Source organism: Chiloscyllium plagiosum, unplaced genomic scaffold (genome assembly GCF_037043375.1).
Source record: "Chiloscyllium plagiosum isolate Xiang-an unplaced genomic scaffold, Cpla_swu_hap1 HiC_scaffold_33, whole genome shotgun sequence".
Lineage (NCBI taxonomy): Eukaryota > Metazoa > Chordata > Chondrichthyes > Orectolobiformes > Hemiscylliidae > Chiloscyllium > Chiloscyllium plagiosum.
This window is the reverse complement of record NW_028270171.1, coordinates 9,737,634-9,759,519: the sequence shown is the minus strand read 5'-3', so window position 1 is coordinate 9,759,519 and position 21,886 is coordinate 9,737,634. Positions and strand designations below refer to the sequence as shown.

The 21,886-nt window shown below is 41.0% G+C and overlaps 1 protein-coding gene across 4 annotated transcripts in view; it reads right to left on the bottom strand.

Moving 5' to 3' along the window:
* Positions 1-21,886, bottom strand: part of shank1 (SH3 and multiple ankyrin repeat domains 1) — a 534,917-nt gene that overhangs the window by 55,215 nt on the left and 457,816 nt on the right. For 3 of the 4 annotated variants that reach the window (XM_087978262.1, XM_087978261.1, XM_087978265.1), the window contains 3 exons: positions 6,957-7,092; positions 4,089-4,169; positions 137-160 (listed from right to left, as the gene is read on the bottom strand). In XM_087978262.1, coding sequence (XP_087834388.1) covers positions 137-160; positions 4,089-4,169; positions 6,957-7,092 — 241 coding nt within the window. The remainder of the gene's footprint in view (positions 1-136; positions 161-4,088; positions 4,170-6,956; positions 7,093-21,886) is intronic. The other variant, XM_087978264.1, reaches the window with a different exon arrangement.

Here is a 21,886-nt window from a genome sequence, read left to right as displayed (position 1 = left end):
GAGATGAAGATGGGATATTGGAGGACATGGGTTGATGGACACTGAAGGTGCGTGGTGAGATATTTGTGGGTGGAGCCTTTTCTTCCTTAAAGAGAATATTTATTTCCCATGCAACACAGCCCAACCCCCCACTCACCAGTCTTCCTGTTCCATGGGGAGGCTGTGGGGGAAGGGATGGGAAGAGAAAACAATTCCAGTCCATTTAGAAATTAAACCTACAAGAACTAGCCAAGGATTCATCTGTAATTGTCTGCACTACTAAAAGGTCAGCGTCTTAAATTTACGTAGCGCCCTTCCATCGTGCTTAAACAACACACTGTGCCCTTGGCTGGAGCAATTACCAACGAAATCTGACATTGAGTCACGCGTGGAAATATCCTGACAGGTAACCAAAAATCTCATTCAAAAATGGAATGTCTTAATGGAGGAGGTGGTGGGGGTGGGGAAAGGGTTGGGTAGGAGAGGAATTTCAGAGCTTAGGGCACAGCTGAAGGTACGTGCGCTGAGGGCAAACTGTCTCAAATCAGGGGACGTGCAAGAGGCCAGGATTTAATGAAGGTGCAGAGTTGAAGGAGGTTGCAGAGATAGAGAGGGAGGGAGGACATGGAAGGTTTGAAAGAGACAAGAGGATGCTGGAATCCAGGGTTGACAGGCAGGAGGCTGGGAGAACACAGCAAGCCAGGCAGCAGCAGGAGGTGGAGAAGTCAATGTTTCAGGTATAACTCTTCTTCAGGGTTTGAAAGCGGAAGTTTTAAAATGCCTTGAACGATGTATCGAGCTACCTGAGCTTTGTTGATGCTCCCTGCATGTTTGCCCCATAGAATGGCATAGATGGCTACATCCTGGCTGAAGGCACCAGGTTGTGCCAGGATCTACCACGAGGGCACCTCCCAGTACAGCTTGCTGACCCACCTCATGAGGTGAGGCGAGCGATGCTCAATGACTAGCCTCCCAGTCACTGCGAGAGGCAGGGAGACAGGTCACCCTGGGCTCCCGAGGTCTGCACCATACCTTCTGCCTCCATACTTTGTAAAAAGTGCCATCACACAGTGCCAACACCGAGGAATAGTTAACCCAGTGAAATGAAAATCTGACATCCTGTTCCATCAGGGGGCGCTCTTCTGAGATCACAGCTGTGGTGGGAAACCAATCGGGGTTGGAAACATTTACTTTTGGGGATGCGGGTATCGCTGTTTGGGTCAGCATTTATCGCCTATCCTTGATCGCTCAGGTGAAGGTGGTGGTGTGCTGCCATCTTGATCTGCTGCAGTCCTTGTGGTGTACGGACAGTGCTATGAAGGAGGGACTTCCAGGATTTGAACACAGGAACGCCGATTATTTCCAACTCAGGATGGTGAGTGGCTTGGAGGGGAACTTGCAGTGTTCCCATGTATCTGCTAGCCCTTGTCCTTCCAAATGGAAGTGGTCATGGGTTTGCAAGGTACTGTCTGAGGATCTTTGGTGGGAATGGTACACACTTCTGTGACTGAGCGCAGGTGGTTGGAGGGGGGTGGGGGGTGGGGGGGGGGGGGGCGTGGAAGCTGGGATGTGGCAGACAGAGTGCACACTGCAGCTGACTGAGCTCAAACACTGGCACTCAGAGTTGGAGACCACTCTGCTCATTGGCACGAACAACAGGGTGGCCAACAGTCACAAAAACCAAATGAATGCTCTCCATCAGATTCTGGGCTGTGAGGAGCTGCCAGGCGATCAGTCCCCGCTGCTTCAGAACATACTGGGGTTAGAGGGATTTGGGCCAAACGCTGGCAAATGGTCAGGTTGGGGCTGTCCGGTCGGAGCGCACGAGTTGGGACAGAAGGGGTCTGTTTCCGCGCTGTGTGATTCTACGAATGGAATGGAAAAAAGTGCAAGAGCTTCAAGTACCTTCCAATCCTAACAGAATAATCAACTAGTCGCCCAATGCCACAAATCCATACTGATTGGGACAATCACCATCGGGACTTTGCTCAGGGTCTCTGTGTTACGATGTGCTCTGGGCCGAAACACATTCCAAGCAGCTCACTTTGGCATTGCTGTGCTGACAGAGTGGGCCATGGATCCAGGAACAGTCATCAAGGCGCTGCATTCTGTTCTGGGATGGGGTTTACATCTCAACAGTACCTGAACCGAGATGCTGGCAGGTGGATTTGTTGGTGCTGTAGGGTCAATTAAAACTAGCTGGCCAACGAACCGGAGGGGAGGAAATAAAGTTGGGAACAGGAACTGGAAATGCTGCTAAGGTGACTCAGGAGAGGAGAAATAATGCTGAGCATCGAATTCACTTCAAAAGCAGAATGATGTCAAAAAGATAAAGACATGGCTTAAACTCTCAACATCAGGAAGAAAGAGGAAGGTGAGCGTGATCTAATTGTCATTACACAGGAACAGAAACAGAATATTCATCGTTTAGGAAGGACAGACAAGAGGGAGAGGAGGATTCCCCAACCCCAGCACGAGGGATCAAACCTTCAAAACACATGGCTCAAATTCTCCCTTCCCGTGATTCTGAGAAACCATCAAACCGTTCTAACAATGAGAAAGAGAAAGCAATCAAAATTGGCATTGTCCCTCTGGACTCTCACCTTCCCAGCTGCTTTGAGATTATTTGTCCTGCGCTTACAGTCTCTCGAGATGAAAATGTTAAGGTGCCACCTCCCAAGCTGGCGAACTGGGGGCATGTGGGTGGGGTGTGTTTGCAATCTGAAGGCCTCACAGTGCCCCAAAAGATCATTTCTAATCCTTAACTCTAGACAGAGGTCCTCCATCAATGTGCAGCACCCCAATAAAAGGAGATTTCCAGAATTAAAGCGCCAGGAAATAGGAGCAGGAGTAGGCCTTTCGGTCCCTTGAACCAACCACACTATTCAACAGGGTCATGTGGCCTCACCCTCATTTCCTATTGGTTCCCCCAAAGCTTTTGACTTTCTCCAGTTTAAAAACCTGCCTAATAATTACAAGAATTGAAAATTAATCTCCAGAATCTACCGCTGAGTAACCGATGGGATAAAAGGACACAGGGCATTATCAATGAGAATTCTGTCCCAAGTATTAGTTGTGGAATGGGTGGGAATAAAGGTGAATGGATTGAGAATTGAGGTGAATTTGGTGTAAGTAAGGTGCCTTCTAATTGGTTGTGGGTGCCATGAGGATGGGCAAATGAGAGTTAGGGATTGGGAGTAGGAGTACGGTGAAGTGGTCATGTGATAGAGTCTCTAGGAAACCACATGACCAGAGTTGGCACCATGCTTCGACACACAGGAAGAAGGATAGGCCTTTCAGCCCATCCAGCCTACTCTGCTCTTTCACACAATCCATGGCTGATTGCTGTTTTCACCCAGCCCCTCCCCTCCAATCACTGGTATGCCCTAGTCCACCCACACTCCCCCAACAATCCTTCCCATTTTACTGGCAGGGCATTGGGCAACCCATACACCCTCGGCCTACTGGGACCCTTAAGTAGCCAATTAATGGCCACTGAAGAGCTTCATCCTGCCCCTGCCTGATAATTTATCACCAACACAGGCCAAGGAGGGGTAACTGGCAGCTTTTATTGTGCACTGAAGTCAAGCAGTAGGGCCTTATTTCCCAGACCACCCATGTGCCCAACCCCTCCCAATATTATAACCTCTTTTAACCTTTGCTTTTGGGCGTCTTAACGTGCCCTTGTGCACCAATTACCCCTTCCATCATTCCAAACCCAAACCACTCACACTCCCAATCACCGGGAGCCAATCAGCTGAGTCCTCGCCATCTCCTCTGGCTGACTTTCAGTGCATTCTCCATAACCTCCACTTCCTCAGGCACTGGCTGCAGTCCCAGCAGTGGCCACCATTTCTGCCTGGTACTGCTTGGGGTGGCAGGGCAGGCAGAAGTTCTCAGCCTGAGGCAAGAGATGCCCCTCTATCTGGAACATGCTGCCCCCAGGTGTTTGTAAGCTTGTGTTACGCCGAAGCCATTTTGATTTTACTCCTGGTATTGGGGGGTGGGGGGGTGGGGGGGGCGGTGGCTGCTTTTCCTAAACGTAAAGCGATACAGTGAGAAACCATTGTAACCGGTATGTTACACCTAGAAAAACTCAAAGTGCTTACCGAGATCCTCAAGTTCAGAGGTCATGGATTTTGAACGGAGGGCAATGGCGGGCGGAGTGAGTCGTTTTGTCTGCGTTGTGACTGAAACAGAAAATATCACACTCCGTCACTGGTATATTTTCACACATCACTCCTGCCGGCATGCTCTATGCTATCGTTGTGTCCATTAGTACCATCTCAGATACCTTTGGTAGATTCTTTGCCACCTGACCTTGTTGGTATTAATCAAAGTAACTGGTACTGAGTGGAGAATGATGTCCATGCAAAGACAGAAGGGTTTGTGATCTCTTTAAGAGTAGAAATGGCCTGTATGAGAGGGACGGGTTGCATCTGAATTGGAAAAGGACCAGCATTCTTGCAAGGATATTTGCTAGTGCTACTCGGAAGACTTTAAACTAGTAAAGGGGCGAGTGTGGGAACCAAAGCGATAGTGAGAAAAGAGAAAAGGCTGAGGCTAGTACAGTGGATAAGGGGAGCAAGTCAAATGGTCAAGGAAGACGAGAACTTGGCAGAGAATGAGGAAGGACTGATAAATTAAACTGCATTTATTTCAATGCAAGAGGCCTAACAACTAAGCCAGATGAACTCAGGGCATGGCCGGGAATATGAGATTGGGGTATCGTAGAAATTACAGAGATGTAGCTCAGGGATGGACGGAACCGGCAGCTTAATGTTCCCGGGTGTAGTTGCTGGAGGAAGGATAGCAAAGGAGGCAAGGAAGGAGAGGTTAGGGGGAACATTACAGCTGTACTTACAGAGGATATTCCTGGGAGATCATCCAGCCAAGTTACATGGGTGGAACTGAGAACTAAGAAAGGGATGATCACCTTATTGGGATTACATTATAGATCACCCAATAGTCAGTGGGAGTTTGAGAAGCAAATATGTAAGGAGATCTCAGATATCTGTAAGAAAAATAGGATTGTAATGTTAGAAGATTTTAACTTTCCAAACGTAAACTGGGACTACTATAGTGTTAAGGGCTTGGATGGGGAGAAATTTGTTAAGTGTATACAAGAAAATGTTCTTATTCACTATGTAGATATACAATTAGAGAAAGAACAATACTTGACCTTCTGTTGGGAAATAAGGCAGGGCAGGTGACTGAGGTGTCAGTGGGGGAGCACTTTGGGACCAATGACCCAAATTCTATTAGTTTTAAAATAGTGAAGGAAAAGGATAGCACTGATCAAAAAGTTAATGTTCTCATTGGACGAAGGCCAATTTTGATGGTTATCAGACAGGAACTTTCAAAAGTTGATTGGAGGATGCTGTTCGCGCTAAAGGGACGGCTGGAAAAGGAGGCCTGTAAGGATGTGATAACGAGAGTTCAGAGGCAGTATGTTCCTGTTAGTGTGAAGGGCAAGACTGGTAGGTGTAGGGAATGCTGGGTGACTACAGAAATTGAGGCTCTGTTCAAGAAAAAGGAGGCATTAGTCAGGTATAGACAGTTGGGATTGAGAGAATCCCTAGAGGGGTATAAGGGCAGTAGGAGTATACTGAGAGCGAAATCAGGAGGGCAAAAAGGGGGCATGAGATAACTAGCAAATAGGATTAAGGAGGATCCAAAGAGATTCTCGAAATACATTAAGGACAAAAGGGTAACTAGGGAGAGAATAGGGTCCCTTAAAGATCAACAAGGCCGTCTACGTGTGGAACCGCAGGAGATGGGTGAGATACTAAATGAGTATCTTGCATCAGCATTTACTGTGGAAAAGGACTTGGAAAAGCATAAGGGTAGATAAATCCCTGGGAGATGATCAGGTGTTTCCAAGACCTTCATGAGAAGTTGGGAAGAGAACAAGCTGCCAGAGGAAGTGGTGGTGGCTGGTACAATTACAATGTTTAAAAGGTGTTTGGATGGGAACAGGCATAGGAAGGGTTTGGAGGGATATGCGCCAACTGCTGGCAAATGGGACTAGGTTAGGTTAAGATGTCTGGTCAGCATGAATGTGTTGGACTGAAGGGTCTGTTTCCCTGCTGTTCAGCTCCAGGACTGTATAGGAGAGGATTAATCTTGATAAATTGAGCGCGTTTATAACATAATAATTCATCGTTAGTTATTTTACAACAGAGTTAGATGAACATTCTTAAGAGTTTCTGGACATCACTACAAACACTCCAGAGTTTAGAATAACAACTGAACTCGTCACTTTGCAACACAAACTGACTCGCTTCTCCCAGGGTACCCTAATGGGCGGAGCTTATCCTGTAATGTCAGTTAACCATTTCAGGCACTAACTGGCTTCAATAACAATGAGCTGCTGTCTCGAGGGGATGGAGAGCCAAGAGTCAACTGCACGAGATCTGTTAGAGGTCAGACGGTCAGTGCTGAAGGAATGCCGCACTGTTAGAGGGTCAGTACTGAGGGAATGCCGCACTATCGGAGGTTCAGTTCAGTGCTGAAGGAGCCCCGCACTGTTGGAGGGTCAGTGCTGAGGGAGCGCCGCCCTGTCGGAGGGTCAGTGCTGAGGGAATGCTGCACTGTCAGAGGGTCAGCGCTGAGGGAGCGCCGCACTGTCGGAGGGTCAGTGCTGAGGGAATGCTGCACTGTCAGAGGGTCAGTGCTGAGGGAATGCTGCACTGTCAGAGGGTCAGTGCTGAAGGAGTGCTGCACTCTCAGAGGGTCAGTGCTGAGGGAGTGCTGCACTGTCAGAGGGTCAGTGCTGAAGGAGTGCTGCACTCTCAGAGGGTCAGTGCTGAGGGAGTGCTGCACTGTCAGAGGGTCAGTGCTGAAGGAGTGCTGCACTCTCAGAGGGTCAGTGCTGAGGGTGTGCTGCACTGTCGGAGGGTCAGTGCTGAGGGAGTGCTGCACTGTCATTTGTGAAAGGTGACGTACAGAATTCCCACCTTTCCGAGACGCCTTACCTTTCTTCCTGGAAGCTTCCTCCATGTCGGGATTGCGGGTTACCATGACGACCTTGAGCATGAGGTTATTGCCACCCTGTCGGATCATGTTGACCACCTGTCGATGCCCCACCTTCACCACGTTCTGCCCGTTGACCTGGAAAGCAACGACAAACAATGGCGTTAAGGACTCAGAAATGCACGTGGGTAAATCAACTGACTCGGCCTCCAGTGGGACAGCAAGGGGGTGTTCACTCCATCGACCACAGTGGGGTTTATCCGTGCTCGTACATCCTAATGAACAGTGAAAGTGGAAGGCATTAGCGTAGAGGGCTAGTAATCCACAGGATAAAGTAGGTTAGCTCAAATCCCACCAAGACACAGTGGCTCAGTGGTTCGCAGCGCCAGGGACCCAGGTTCGATTCCAGCCTCGGGTGACTGTCTGTGTGGAGTTTGCACATTCTCCCTGCATCTGTGTGGGTTTCCTCTGGGTGCTCCAGCTTCTTCTCACAATCCAAAGATGTGCAGGTCAGGTGGATTAGCCATGAAAAACGTGGGCATAGGTCTATGTAGCATACTCTTTGGTGTTCAAAGTTTGTGAGAAGACAACAACTCACCAGAACAAAAGACCCGATACCCAACATGAGCAAAACTAATGTAGTGTACAAAATCCCATGCAAGGACTGTACAAAACACTATATAGGACAAACAGGAAGACAGCTAACGATCCGCATACATGAACATCAACTAGCCACGAAACGACAAGACCAGCTATGCCTAGTAGCCACACACGCAGACGACAAGCAACATGAATTCGACTGGGACAACACTACCATTATAGGGCAAGCCAAAGAAAGAACAGCCAGGGAATTCCTAGAAGCATGGCACTCATCCACACACTCCATCAACAAACACATCGACCTGGACCCAATATACTGGCCACTACAGCGGACAGCTGAAACTGACAACCGGAAGCGGCAGGGACAGGCCACTATAAATGCCGGAGGAAACACCACAGAAGCGCTTCACAGGAGGCTCCCAAGCACTGAGGATGTCACCTAGACAGGGGACGAAACGTTTGCAACAAAAACTTCCAGCTCGGTGAACAGAACCACAGCATACTCTTTGGTGGTCTGGTGCAGACCTGACGGGCTGAGTGGCCTATTCCCGCATTGTTGGGATTCGAAGGCAGCTGGTGAATTAATCAATAAAATCCTGATCTCAATCATCATAACAATGATAGTGAGGCTATTGCTAATTATCACAAAAAACCCATCTGGTTTACTAATGCCCTTCAGGAAAGGAAATCTGCCATCTTTACCCAGTCTGGCCTACATGTGACTCCAGACCCACGACAAAGTGGTTGACTCCTAACTGCCCTCATGAGTTTATAAACCTCTATAAGGTCACCCCTCAGCCTCTGACACTCCAGGGAAAACAGCCCCAGCCTGTTTAGCCTCTCCCTATAGCTCAATCCTCCAACCCTGGCAACATCCTTGTAAATCTTTTCTGAAATGACCCAGCAAGACACTCAGTCCGAAGCTATTAGGGATGGGTCACAAGTGACAGCATCCCATCACCTGAAGGCAGGGTGGCACAGTGGCTCAGTGGTTAGCACTGCTGCCTCTCAGTGCTAGGGACCCAGGTTCGATCCCTGCCTCGGGCGACTGTCTGTGTGGAGTTTGCACATTCTCCCCGTGTCTGGGTGGGTTTCCTCCCACAGTCCAAAGACGTGCAGTTTAGGTGAATTGGCCATGCTAAATTGCCCATAGTGTTCTGTGCACTAGTCAGAGGGAAATATAGGTTAGGGGAATGGGTTGGTATGGACTTGGTGGGCTGAGCAGCCTGTTTCCATACTGTAGGGAATCTAATCTTAAAAAAAAGTAAAGGTCAGATTATAACCATATCAAATGTTACAAGCGAGAGGGGTTAGTTTGTAAGGAACAATTACACAAACTAAACCCGTGTTTCTCCGAAAACGGAAGAGAATAGGGTGATCCCTAATGCAGGTTTTGATTTTACAATTTTAACTTTCGAGAGAAACCTTTTCACTAAGTTTAGGAGACAGGGGGAAGCAGAAATGGGGAAGGGTAGAATTGAGGAAGCACATCCTTACACACAGGGAATCGAACCTATGTCACTAGTGCTGTGAGGCAGCAGTGCTAACCACTGAGAGAAAGTGATGACTGCAGATGCTGGATTTCAGAGTCAAAAAGTGTGGTGCTGGAAAAGGACAGCAGGTCAGGCAGCATCCGAGGTACAGGAGAATCAACGTTTCAGGCATAAGCTCTTTATCAGGGATGTGATGAAGGGCTTATAGAGTCATAGAGGTGTACAGCACGGAAACAGACCCTTTGGTCCAACTCGTCCATGCCAACCAGATATCCCAACCCAATCTAGTCCCCACCTGCCAGCACCTGGCCCATATTCCTCTAAACCCTTCCTATTCATATACCCATCCAGATGTGGGTGGCACGGTGGCTCAGTGGTTAGCACTGCAGCCTCACAGCAGCAGGGACCCAGGTTCAATTCTTGCCTCGGGCAACTGACTGTGTGGAGTTTGCACGTTCTCCCTGTGTCTACGTGGGTTTCCTCCGGGTGCCCCGGTTTCCTCCCACAATCCAAAGATGTGCAGGTTAGGTGAACTGGCCATGTTAAATTGCCCATAGTGTTAGGTGCATTAGTCAGGGGTAAATGTAGGGGAATGGTTCTGGGTGGGTTGGCCTTCGGAGGGTCAGTGTGGACTTATTGGGCCGAAGGGCCTGTTTCCACACTGTATGTAATCTAATCTAATCTAAAAAAAATGTTGCAATTGTACTAGCCTCCACCACTTCCTCTAGCAGCTCATTCCATACACATACCACCCTCTGCATGAAAAAGATGCCTCTTGGGTCCCTTTTATATCTTTCCCCTCTCACCCTAAACCTATGCCCTCTAGTTCTGGACTTCCCCACCTCAGGGAAAAGACTTTGTCTATTTATCCTATCCATGATTTGGAGATGCCGGTGTTGGACTGAGGTGTACAAAGTTAAAAATCGTACAACACCAGGTTATAGTCCAACAGGTTTAATTGGAAGCACACTAGCTTTCGGAGCGCCGCTCCTTCATCAGGTGATAGTGGAGGGCTCGATTGTGGCTATACATTCTGTGTTACGATCGAGCCCTCCACAATCACCTGATGAAGGAGCGTCACTCCGAAAGGTAGTGTGCTTCCAATTAAACCTGTTGGACTATAACCTGGTGTTGTGTGATTTTTAATGTTATCCTATCCATGCCCCTCATAATTTTGTAAACCTCTATAAGGTCACCCCTCAGCCTCCAACGCTCCAGGGAAAACAGCCCCAGTCTGTTCAGCCTCTCCCTATAGCTCAGATCCTCCAACCCTGGCAACATCCTTGTAAATATTTTCTGAACCCTTTCAAGTTTCACAACATCTTTCCGATAGGAAGGAGACCAGAATTGCATGCAATTTTCCAACAGTGGCCTCACCAATGTCCTGTACAGCCACAACATGACCTCCCAACTTCTGTACTCAATGCTTTGACCAATAAAGGAAAGCATACCAAACGCCTTCTTCACGGCTTATGCCCGAAATGTCAACTCTCCTGCTCCTCGGATGTTGCCTGACCTGCTGTGCTTTCCCAGCACCACACCTTGTGCTAACCACTGGGCCACCCAAATGCTCCATATCGCAACATGAGCAGGGAAGATATTGTTGCCTGATGATTGTAAGTGAGTTAGTGAGAGTGGAAAATTAACTTGGGAAACCTGAAAAGAGCAACCCTTGAGAAAATCTCAAGAGGAGCGCTTGAAAAGTAAATTAATTTGACCCCTGTGTGAGAATGAGTGAAGGTCGGACAAAATGTGAATGGGGTGCAGTGTGCAACAGGAAGGGCAGTGTGCAGTGTGCAGAGACTAGTGTAGCACAATTGAGAATCACTGAAACAGTGAGAACTTTGACAGGAAGAGGAATTGAGAGGGCCCCGTGATCCCATCCGTGTTTGGGGAAAGTGAACTAACGTCCAGGCGAATGACAATGACATTGAGATGTGTTAGATTATAGAACCATTCAATCAGGGGCCAACAAAGACAGCAATAGAGAAAGTTCAAATGTTCTGGAAAGGTCAAGCCGAGGTCATACCAAGGCGTGGACCATATCAGATTCAACACTGTAAACATACGCTGTAAATGGTGTGCATTTTATATCATTAAGAGCACTGCAGAAGTGACATCACTTTAGAATTGTTCAAGAGGTTTATTTACAAGAATTTTTTAAAAAATCACTGCAATCACACAAAAAAAACTCAGATCCTATGCTATCTGTTTAACCCCCATTCAGAGGGGCCTCACAATGCTGGGAACCCGGGTTCGATTCCGCCCTCAGGTGACTGTCTGTGTGAAGTTTGCACATTCTCCCGTGTGGGTTTCCTGCCACAGTCCAAAGGTGTGCATGTTTGGTGGACTGGCCATGGGAAATGCAGGATTATAGGGGAGGGGGAAAGGTTTGGGGGAGGATACTCCTCAGAGGGCCAGTGTGCACTCAATGGGCCAAATGGTCTGCTCCCACACTGCAGGGATTGTATGATCCTATGTTTGTTCTGAGTTCACAGCCAGGCTTAACCAATCAAGTGCAGTGAGATTCGATCAGCTACCATAATCACAGAATTGTTTTGGTCCCAGCAAGGCCATTTGGCCCACTAAGTGGGTATTACTGTGCAATGCCAAACTCCTGCCATTTTTCCCTGTGCCCTTTCACATTATTTATCTCTCAATAATCATCTAATCTCTCACCTTTCCAAGCAGTACTCTCCATACTCTGCAAACTCGCTGTGTGAAACCTACTTTCTTGTGTCACATTTGCTTCTTTTGCAAATAACTGTGAATCTTCACACCTTGGTTCTCAATCCTTCTCTCAGCGGGTATGAGCTTCTCTCTCGCTGCTCCATTCAGCCTGCTGAAAGCCTCTGTCAGGTCTCCCTCTCAGCCTTCTTTTCCACAAGGAGAACAGTCCCAATGTCTTTGATCCTTCCTTGTAATTGAAGTTACTCATCCCTGAAACTATTCCTGTAAATCGCTTCTGCACTCTCTCCACCCTTTCCGAGAATATGGGACCAACAACTACACGCAATACTCCAGCTGAGGTCTGACAAGTCTCTCATAGAAATTCAAAATCCCCTCCCTGCTCTTTTAGTCTGTAACTCTATGAATAAAGCCTGCATACTTTATAAACTGCTCTTTCCACCTGACTTGCCGTTGTCAGAAGTCACTCAACACCAGGTTGCAGTCCAACAGTTTTCAGAGTTCACCTGATGAAGGAGTGTTGCTCCAAAAGCTTTTGGATTCAAATAAATCTGTTGAGCTATAACCTCAAGTCATGTGACTCCTGACTTTGTCCACCCCAGTCCAACACCAGTAGCTCCACACAATGTCGTGCCACCTTCAGTGATCTGTGCACCTTCTCAGCTCAGTCACTCAGCTCCTGAACTTCCTTAAGAATGGTACTCCCTGTTTTATATTGTCCTTCATTGTTCTTCCGACCAAAATCCATCACCTCACACTTTCTCTGAATTGAATCTCCATTATATTGTGGATAACTGGAATTTAAAAATGGTTATACTGTATATAGCTGTAATGTAACTACGGTTACACTGTGTATAGCTGTAACGTAACTATGGTTATATTGTGTATAGCTCTAATGTAACTATGGTAATACTGTGTATAGCTGTAATGTAACTACGGTTATATTGTGTATACCTGTAATGTAACTATGGTTATCCTGTGTATACATGTAATGTAACTGTGGTTATATTGTGTATAGCTGTAATGTAACTACGGTTATACTGTGTATAGCTGTAATGTAATGATTGTTATACTGTGTATAGCTGTAATGTAACTACGGTTAAACTGTGTATAGCTGTAATATAACTATGGTTATATTGTGTATACCTGTAATGTAATTATGGTTATCCTGTGTATACATGTAATATAACTATGGTTATATTGTGTATAGCTGTAATGTAACTATGGTTATACTGTGTATAACTGTAATGTAACTACAGTTATACTGGGTATAGTTGAAATGTAAATATGGTTATATTGTATATAGCTGTAATGTAACTATGGTTATACTGTGTATAGCACGAATGTAACTATGGTTATATTGTGTATAGCTGTAATGTAACTATGGTTATACTGTGTACAGCTGTAATGTAATTATGGTTATACTGTGTATAGCTGTAATGTAACTATGGTTATACTGTGTAAAGCTGAAATGTAACTATGGTTATATTGTGTATAGCTGTAATGTAACTATGGTTATATTGTGTACAGCTGTAATGTAACTATGGTTATACTGTGTATAGCTGTAATATAACTATGGTTATATTGTGTATAGCTGTAATGTAACTATGGTTATACTGTGTATAACTGTAATGTAACTACAGTTATACTGGGTATAGTTGAAATGTAAATATGGTTATATTGTATATAGCTGTAATGTAACTATGGTTATACTGTGTATAGCACGAATGTAACTATGGTTATATTGTGTATAGCTGTAATATAACTATGGTTATACTGTGTACAGCTGTAATGTAATTATGGTTATACTGTGTACAGCTGTAATGTAACTATGGTTATACTGTGTACAGCTGTAATGTAACTATGGTTATACTGTGTATAGCTGTAATATAACTATGGTTATATTGTGTATAGCTGTAATGTAACTATGGTTATACTGTGTATAGCTGTAATATAACTATGGTTATATTGTGTATAGCTGTAATGTAACTATGGTTATACTGTGTATAACTGTAATGTAACTACAGTTATACTGGGTATAGTTGAAATGTAAATATGGTTATATTGTATATAGCTGTAATGTAACTATGGTTATACTGTGTATAGCACGAATGTAACTATGGTTATATTGTGTATAGCTGTAATGTAACTATGGTTATACTGTGTACAGCTGTATTGTAACTATGGTTATACTGTGTACAGCTGTAATGTAACTATGATTAGACTACATATAGCTGTAATGTAACTATGGTTATATTGTGTATAACTGTAATGTAACTATGGTTATACTGTGTACAGCTGTAATGTAACTATGATTAGATTACATATAGCTGTAATGTAACTATGGTTATACTGTGTATAGCTGTAATGTATATACGGTTATACTGTGTCGAACTGTAATGTAACTATGGTTATATTGTGTATAGCTGTAATGTAACTATGGTTATACTGTGTACAGCTGTAATGTAACTATGGTTATACTGTGTACAGCTGTAATGTAACTATGATTAGACTACATATAGCTGTAATGTAACTATGGTTATATTGTGTATAACTGTAATGTAACTATGGTTATACTGTGTACAGCTGTAATGTAACTATGATTAGATTACATATAGCTGTAATGTAACTATGGTTATACTGTGTATAGCTGTAATGTAAATACGGTTATACTGTGTCGAACTGTAATGTAACTATGGTTATATTGTGTATAACTGTAATGTAACTATGGTTATACTGTGTACAGCTGTAATGTAACTATGATTAGATTACATATAGCTGTAATGTAACTATGGTTATACTGTGTATAGCTGTAATGTAAATACGGTTATACTGTGCAGAACTGTAATGTAACTATGGTTATATTGTGTATACCTGTAATGTAACTATGGTTATACTAAGTATAGCTGTAATGTAACTATGGTTAAACTGTGTACAGCGGTAATGTAAATGCGGTTATATTATGTATAATTGTAATGTAAATATGGTTATATTGTGTATACCTGTAATGTAACTATGGTTTTCCTGTGTATAGCTGTAATATAACTATGGTAATATTGTTTATAGCTCTAACCTAACTATGGTTTTCCTGTGTATAGCTGTAATATAACTATGGTTATACTGTGTACAGCTGTAATGTAACTATGGTTATATTGTTTATAGCTCTAATGTAACTATGGTTATACTGTGTATTGCTGTAATGTAACTATGGTTATATTGTTTATAGCTCTAATATAACTATGGTTATACTGTGTACAGCTGTAATGTAACTACGGTTATACTGTGTACAGCTGTAATGTAACTATGGTTATATTGTTTATAGCTGTAATGTAACTATGGTTATACTGTGTACAGCTGTAATGTAACTATGGTTATACTGTGTACAGCTGTAATGTAACTATGGTTATATTGTATATAGCTGTAATGTAACTAAGGTTATATTGTGTATAGCTGTAATGTAACTATGGTTATACTGTGTACAGCTGTAATGTAACTATGGTTGTACTGTGTATAGCCGTAATGTAACTGTGGTAATACTGTGTATAGCGGAAATGTAACTATGGTTATATTGTGTATACATGTAATGTAACTATGGTTATACACTATATAGCTGTAATGTAACTATGGGGATATTGTGTATACCTGTAATGTAACTATGGTTATACTGTGTATAACTGTAATGAATATATGGTGTATACCTGTAATGTACCTACGGTTATATTGTGTAGAGGTGTAATGTAATGATTGTTATACTGTGTATAGCTGAAAGGTAACTACGGTTATACTGTGTATTGCTGTAATGTAACTACGGTTATACTGTGTAAAGTTGAAATGTATCTACAGTTCTACTGTGTACAGTTGTAATGTAACTACGGTTATACTGTGTACAGCTGAAATGTAACTATGGTTCTATTGTGTATACCTGAAATGTAACTATTGTGTATAGCTGTAATGTAACTATGATTATACTGTGTACAGCTGTAATGTAACTATGGTTGTACTGTGTACAGCTGTAATGTAACTATGGTTATACTGTGTAAAGCTGTAATGTAACTATGATTATACTGTGTACAGCTGTAATGTAACTATGGTTATATTGTTTATAGCTCTAATATAACTATGGTTATACTGTGTACAGCTGTAATGTAACTATGGTTATATTGTTTATAGCTCTAATGTAACTATGGTTATATTGTGTATAGCTGTAATGTAACTATGGTTATACTGTGTACAGCTGTAATGTAACTATGGTTATACTGTGTACAGCTGTAATGTAACTATGGTTATATTGTATATAGCTGTAATGTAACTAAGGTTATATTGTGTATAGCTGTAATGTAACTATGGTTATACTGTGTACAGCTGTAATGTAACTATGGTTGTACTGTGTATAGCCGTAATGTAACTGTGGTAATACTGTGTATAGCGGAAATGTAACTATGGTTATATTGTGTATACATGTAATGTAACTATGGTTATACACTATATAGCTGTAATGTAACTATGGGGATATTGTGTATACCTGTAATGTAACTATGGTTATACTGTGTATAACTGTAATGAATATATGGTGTATACCTGTAATGTACCTACGGTTATATTGTGTAGAGGTGTAATGTAATGATTGTTATACTGTGTATAGCTGAAAGGTAACTACGGTTATACTGTGTATTGCTGTAATGTAACTACGGTTATACTGTGTAAAGTTGAAATGTATCTACAGTTCTACTGTGTACAGTTGTAATGTAACTACGGTTATACTGTGTACAGCTGAAATGTAACTATGGTTCTATTGTGTATACCTGAAATGCAACTATTGTGTATAGCTGTAATGTAACTATGATTATACTGTGTACAGCTGTAATGTAACTATGGTTGTACTGTGTACAGCTGTAATGTAACTATGGTTATACTGTGTAAAGCTGTAATGTAACTATGATTATACTGTGTAAAGCTGTAATGTAACTACGGTTATACTGTGTACAGCTGTAATGTAACTATGGTTATACTGTGTAAAGCTGTAATGTAACTATGATTATACTGTGTACAGCCGTAATGTAACTATGGTTATACTGGGTATAGCTGTAATGTAACTATGATTATACTGTGTACAGCTGTAATGTAACTATGGTTATACTGTGTAAACCTTAAATGTAACAATGGTTATTTCGTGTATAGCTCTAATGTAACTATGGTTATACTGCGTAAAGCTGTAATGTAACTACGGTTATACTGTGTATAGCAGTAATGTATCTATGATTATACTGTGTATAGCTGAAATGCAACTATGGTTATACTGTGTATAGCTGTAACGTAACTATGGTTAAATTGTGTATAGCTGTAATGTAACTCCGTTTATATCGTGTAAAGCTAAAATGTAACTATGGTTATACTGTGTACAGCTGTAATGTAACTGTGGTTATACTGTGTATAGCTCTAATGTAACTATGGTTATACTGTGTACAGCTGAAATATTACGATGGTTATACTGTGTTCAGCTGTAATGTAACTATGGTTATATTGTGTACTGCAGAAATGTAACTATGGTTATATTGTGTACAGCTGTAATGTAACTACGGTTCTACTGTGTACAGTTGTAATGTAACTATGGTTATACTGTGTACAGCTGTAATGTAACTCCGTTTATATCGTGTAAAGCTGAAATGTAACTATGGTTATACTGTGTATAGCTGTAATGTAACTGTGGTTATACTGTGTATAGCTCTAATGTAACTACGGTTATACTGTGTATAGCTGAAATATTACGATGGTTATACTGTGTTCAGCTGTAATGTAACTATGGTTATATTGTGTACTGCAGAAATGTAACCATGGTTATATTGTGTACAGCTGTAATGTAACTACGGTTCTACTGTGTACAGTTGTAATGTAACTACGGTTATACTGTGTAAAGCTGAAATGTAACTATGGTTATACTGTGTACAGCTGTAATGTAACTGTGGTTATACTGTGTATAGCTCTAATGTAACTATGGTTGTACTGTGTACAGCTGAAATATTACGATGGTTATACTGTGTACAGCTGTAATGTAACTATGGTTATACTGTGTACAGCAGAAATGTAACCATGGTTATATTGTGTACGGCTGTAATGTAACTACGGTTATACTGTGTATAGCTGAAATGTAAATATGGTTATACTGTGTATAGCTGTAATGTAAATACGCTTATACTGTGTAGAACTGTAATGTAACTATGGTTATATTGTGTATACCTGTAATGTAAGTATGGTTATACTGTGTATAGCTCGAACATAACTATGGTTATACTGTGTACAGCTATAATGTAAATACGATTATACTATGTATAGTTGAAATGTAACTATGATTATACTGTGTACAGCTGAAATGTAAATATGGTTATACTGTGTATAGCTGTAATGTAACTACAGTTATACTGTGTACAGCTGTAATGTAAATACGGTTATACTGTGTAGAACTGTAATGTAACTATGGTTATATTGTGTATACCTGTAATGTAAGTATGGTTATACTGTGTATAGCTGAAATGTAACTATGGTTATATTGTGTATAGCTGTAATGTAACTATGGTTGTACTGTATATAGCCGTAATGTAACTGTGGTAATACTGTGAATAACGGAAATGTAACTATGGTTATATTGTGTATACATGTAATGTAACTATGGTTATACACTATATAGCTGTAATGTAACCAAGGGGGTATTGTGTATACCTGTAATGTAACTATGGTTATACTGTGTATAACTGTAATGAAACTATGGTTATATGGTGTATACCTGTAATGTAACTATGGTTATATTGTGTAGAGGGGTAATGTAATGATTGTTATACGGTGTATAGCTGAAATGTAACTATGGGTATATTGTGTATAGCTCTAATGTAAATACAGTTCTACTGTGTACAGTTGTAATGTAACTACGCTTATACTGTGTAGAGCTGTAATGTAACTATGGTTATACTGTGTACAGCTGAAATGTAACTATGGTTCTATTGTGTATACCTGAAATGTAACTATTGTGTATAGCTGTAATGTACCTATGGTTATACTGTGTACAGCTGAATTGTAACTATGTTTATATTGTGTATAGCTCTAATGTAACTACGGTTCTACTGTGTACAGTTGTAATGTAACTACGGTTATACTGTGTACAGCTGTAATGTAACTCCGTTTATATCGTGTAAAGCTGAAATGTAACTATGGTTATACTGTGTATAGCTGTAATGTAACTTTGGTTATACTGTGTATAGCTCTAATGTAACTATAGTTATACTGTGTACAGCTGAAATATTACGATGGTTATACTGTGTACAGCTGTAATGTAACTATGGTTATACTGTGTACAGCAGAAATGTAACCATGGTTATATTGTGTACGGCTGTAATGTAACTATGGTTATACTGTGTATAGCTGAAATGTAAATATGGTTATACTGTGTATAGCTGTAATGTAAATATGGTTATACTGTGTATAGCTGTAATATAAATACGGTTATACTGTGCAGAACTGTAATGTAACTATGGTTATATTGTGTATACCTGTAATGTAACTATGGTTATACTAAGTATAGCTGTAATGTAACTATGGTTAAACTGTGTACAGCGGTAATGTAAATGCGGTTATACTGTGTATAGCTGAAATGTAACTATGGTTATACTGTGTACAGCTGTAATGTAACTATGGGTATACTGTGTACAGCTGAAATGTAACTATGGTTATACTGTGTACAGTTGTAATGTAACTACGGTTATACTGTGTACAGCTGAAATGTAACTATGGTTATACTGTGTACAGTTGTAATGTAACTACGGTTATACTGTGTACAGCTGAAATGTAACTATGGTTATACTGTGTACAGCTGTAATGTAACTACGGTTATACTGTGTATAGCTGAAATGTAACTATGGTTATACTGTGTATAGCTGAAATGTAATTATGGGTATATTGAGTACAGCTCTAACGTAACTATGGTTAAACTGTGTACAGCTGTAATGTAAATATGGTTATACTGTGTATTGCTCTAATGTAACTATGGTTATACTGTGTACAGTTGTAAAGTATCTACGGTTATACTGTATATAGCTGAAATTTAACTATGGTTATATTGTGTATAGCTGAAATGTAACTATGGTTATACTGTGTAGAGCTATAATGTAACTTCCATTATACTGTGTACCCCTGTAATGTAACTATGGGTGTACCGTGTATAGCTGTAATGTAACTACTGTTATAATGTGTACAGCTGCAATGTAACTACGGTCATATTATGTATAGCTGGAATGTAACTATGGTGATATTTGTATAGCTGTAATGTAACTATGGTTATACTGTGTACAGCTGTAATGTAACTACAGTTATACTGTGTATAGCTGAAAGGTCACTATGGTTATATTGTGTATAGCTGTAATGTAACTATGGTTATACTGTCTACAGCTGAAATGTAACTATGGTTATACTTTTTATAGCTGTGATGTAACTATGGTTATACTGTGTACGCCTGTAATGTAACTATGGGTGTACTGTGTATAGCTGTAATGTAACTACTGTTATAATGTGTACAGCAGAAATGTAACTATGGGTGTACCGTGTATAGCTGTAATGTAACTACTGTTATAATGTGTACAGCTGTAATGTAACTACGGTCATATTATGTATAGCTGGAATGTAACTATGGTCATATTATGTATAGCTGGAATGTAACTATGGTGATACTTGTATAGCTGTAATGTAACTATGGTTATAATGTGTACAGCTGTAATGTAACTACGGTCATATTATGTATAGCTGGAATGTAACTACGGTCATATTATGTATAGCTGGAATGTAACTATGGTCATATTATGTATAGCTGGAATGTAACTATTGTCATATTATGTATAGCTGGAATGTAACTATGGTGATACTTGTATAGCTGTAATGTAACTATGGTTATACTGTGTACAGCTGTAATGTAACTACGGTTATACTGTGTATAGCGGAAAGGTCACTACGGTTATATTGTGTATAGCTATAATGTAACTATGGTTATACTGTGTGTAGCTGTAATGTAACTATGATTATACTGTCTACAGCTGAAATGTAACTATGGTTAAACTTTTTATAGCTGTGATGTAACTATGGTTATTCTGTGTACAGCTGAAATGTAACAATGGTTGTACTGTGTAAAGCTCTAATGTAACTATGGTTATACTGTGTATAGCTGTAATGTAATTATGGTTATACTGTGTTAAGCTCAAATGTAACTATGGTTATATTGTGTACAGCTGTAATGTAACGGTGTTTATACTGTGTATAGCTGTAATGTAACTATGGCTATACAGTGTACAACTGTAATGCAACTACAGTTATACTGTGTATAGCTCTAATGTAAATATGGTTATACTGTGAATAGCTGCAATGTAACTATGGCTATACTGTGTACAGCTGTAACGTAACTATGGTTATACTGTGTTAAGCTCAAATGTAACTATGGTTATATTGTGTATAGCTGTAATGTAACTACGGTTATACTGTGTATAGCAGAAATGTAACTATGCTTATATTATCTACAGCTGAAATGTAACTATGGTTATATTGTGTATAGCTGTAATGCAAGTATGGTTATACTGTGTACAGCTGTAATGTAACTATGGTTATACTGTGTTAAGCTCAAATGTAACTATGGTTATATTGTGTATCGCTGTAATGCAAGTATGGTTATACTGTGTATAGCTGTAATGTAACTATGGTTATACTGTGTTAAGCTCAAATGTAACTATGGTTATATTGTGTATAGCTGTAATGTAACTACGGTTATACTGTGTACAGCTGTAATGTAACTATGGTTATACTGTGTATTCCTGAAATGTAACTACGGTTATACTGTGTACAGATGAAATATTACGATGGTTATACTGTGTACAGCTGTAATGTAACTATGGTTATATTGTGTACAGCTGTAATGTAAATATGGTTATAATGTGTATAGCTGAAATGTAACTTTGGTTATACTGTGTACAGCTGTAATGTAACTATGGATGTACCATGTATAGCTGTAATGTAACTGCGGTTGTACTTTGTAAAGCTGAAATGTAACTATGGTTATATTATGTATAGCTGTAATGTAACTATAGTGATACTGTGTACAGCTGTAATGTAACTACGGTTGTACT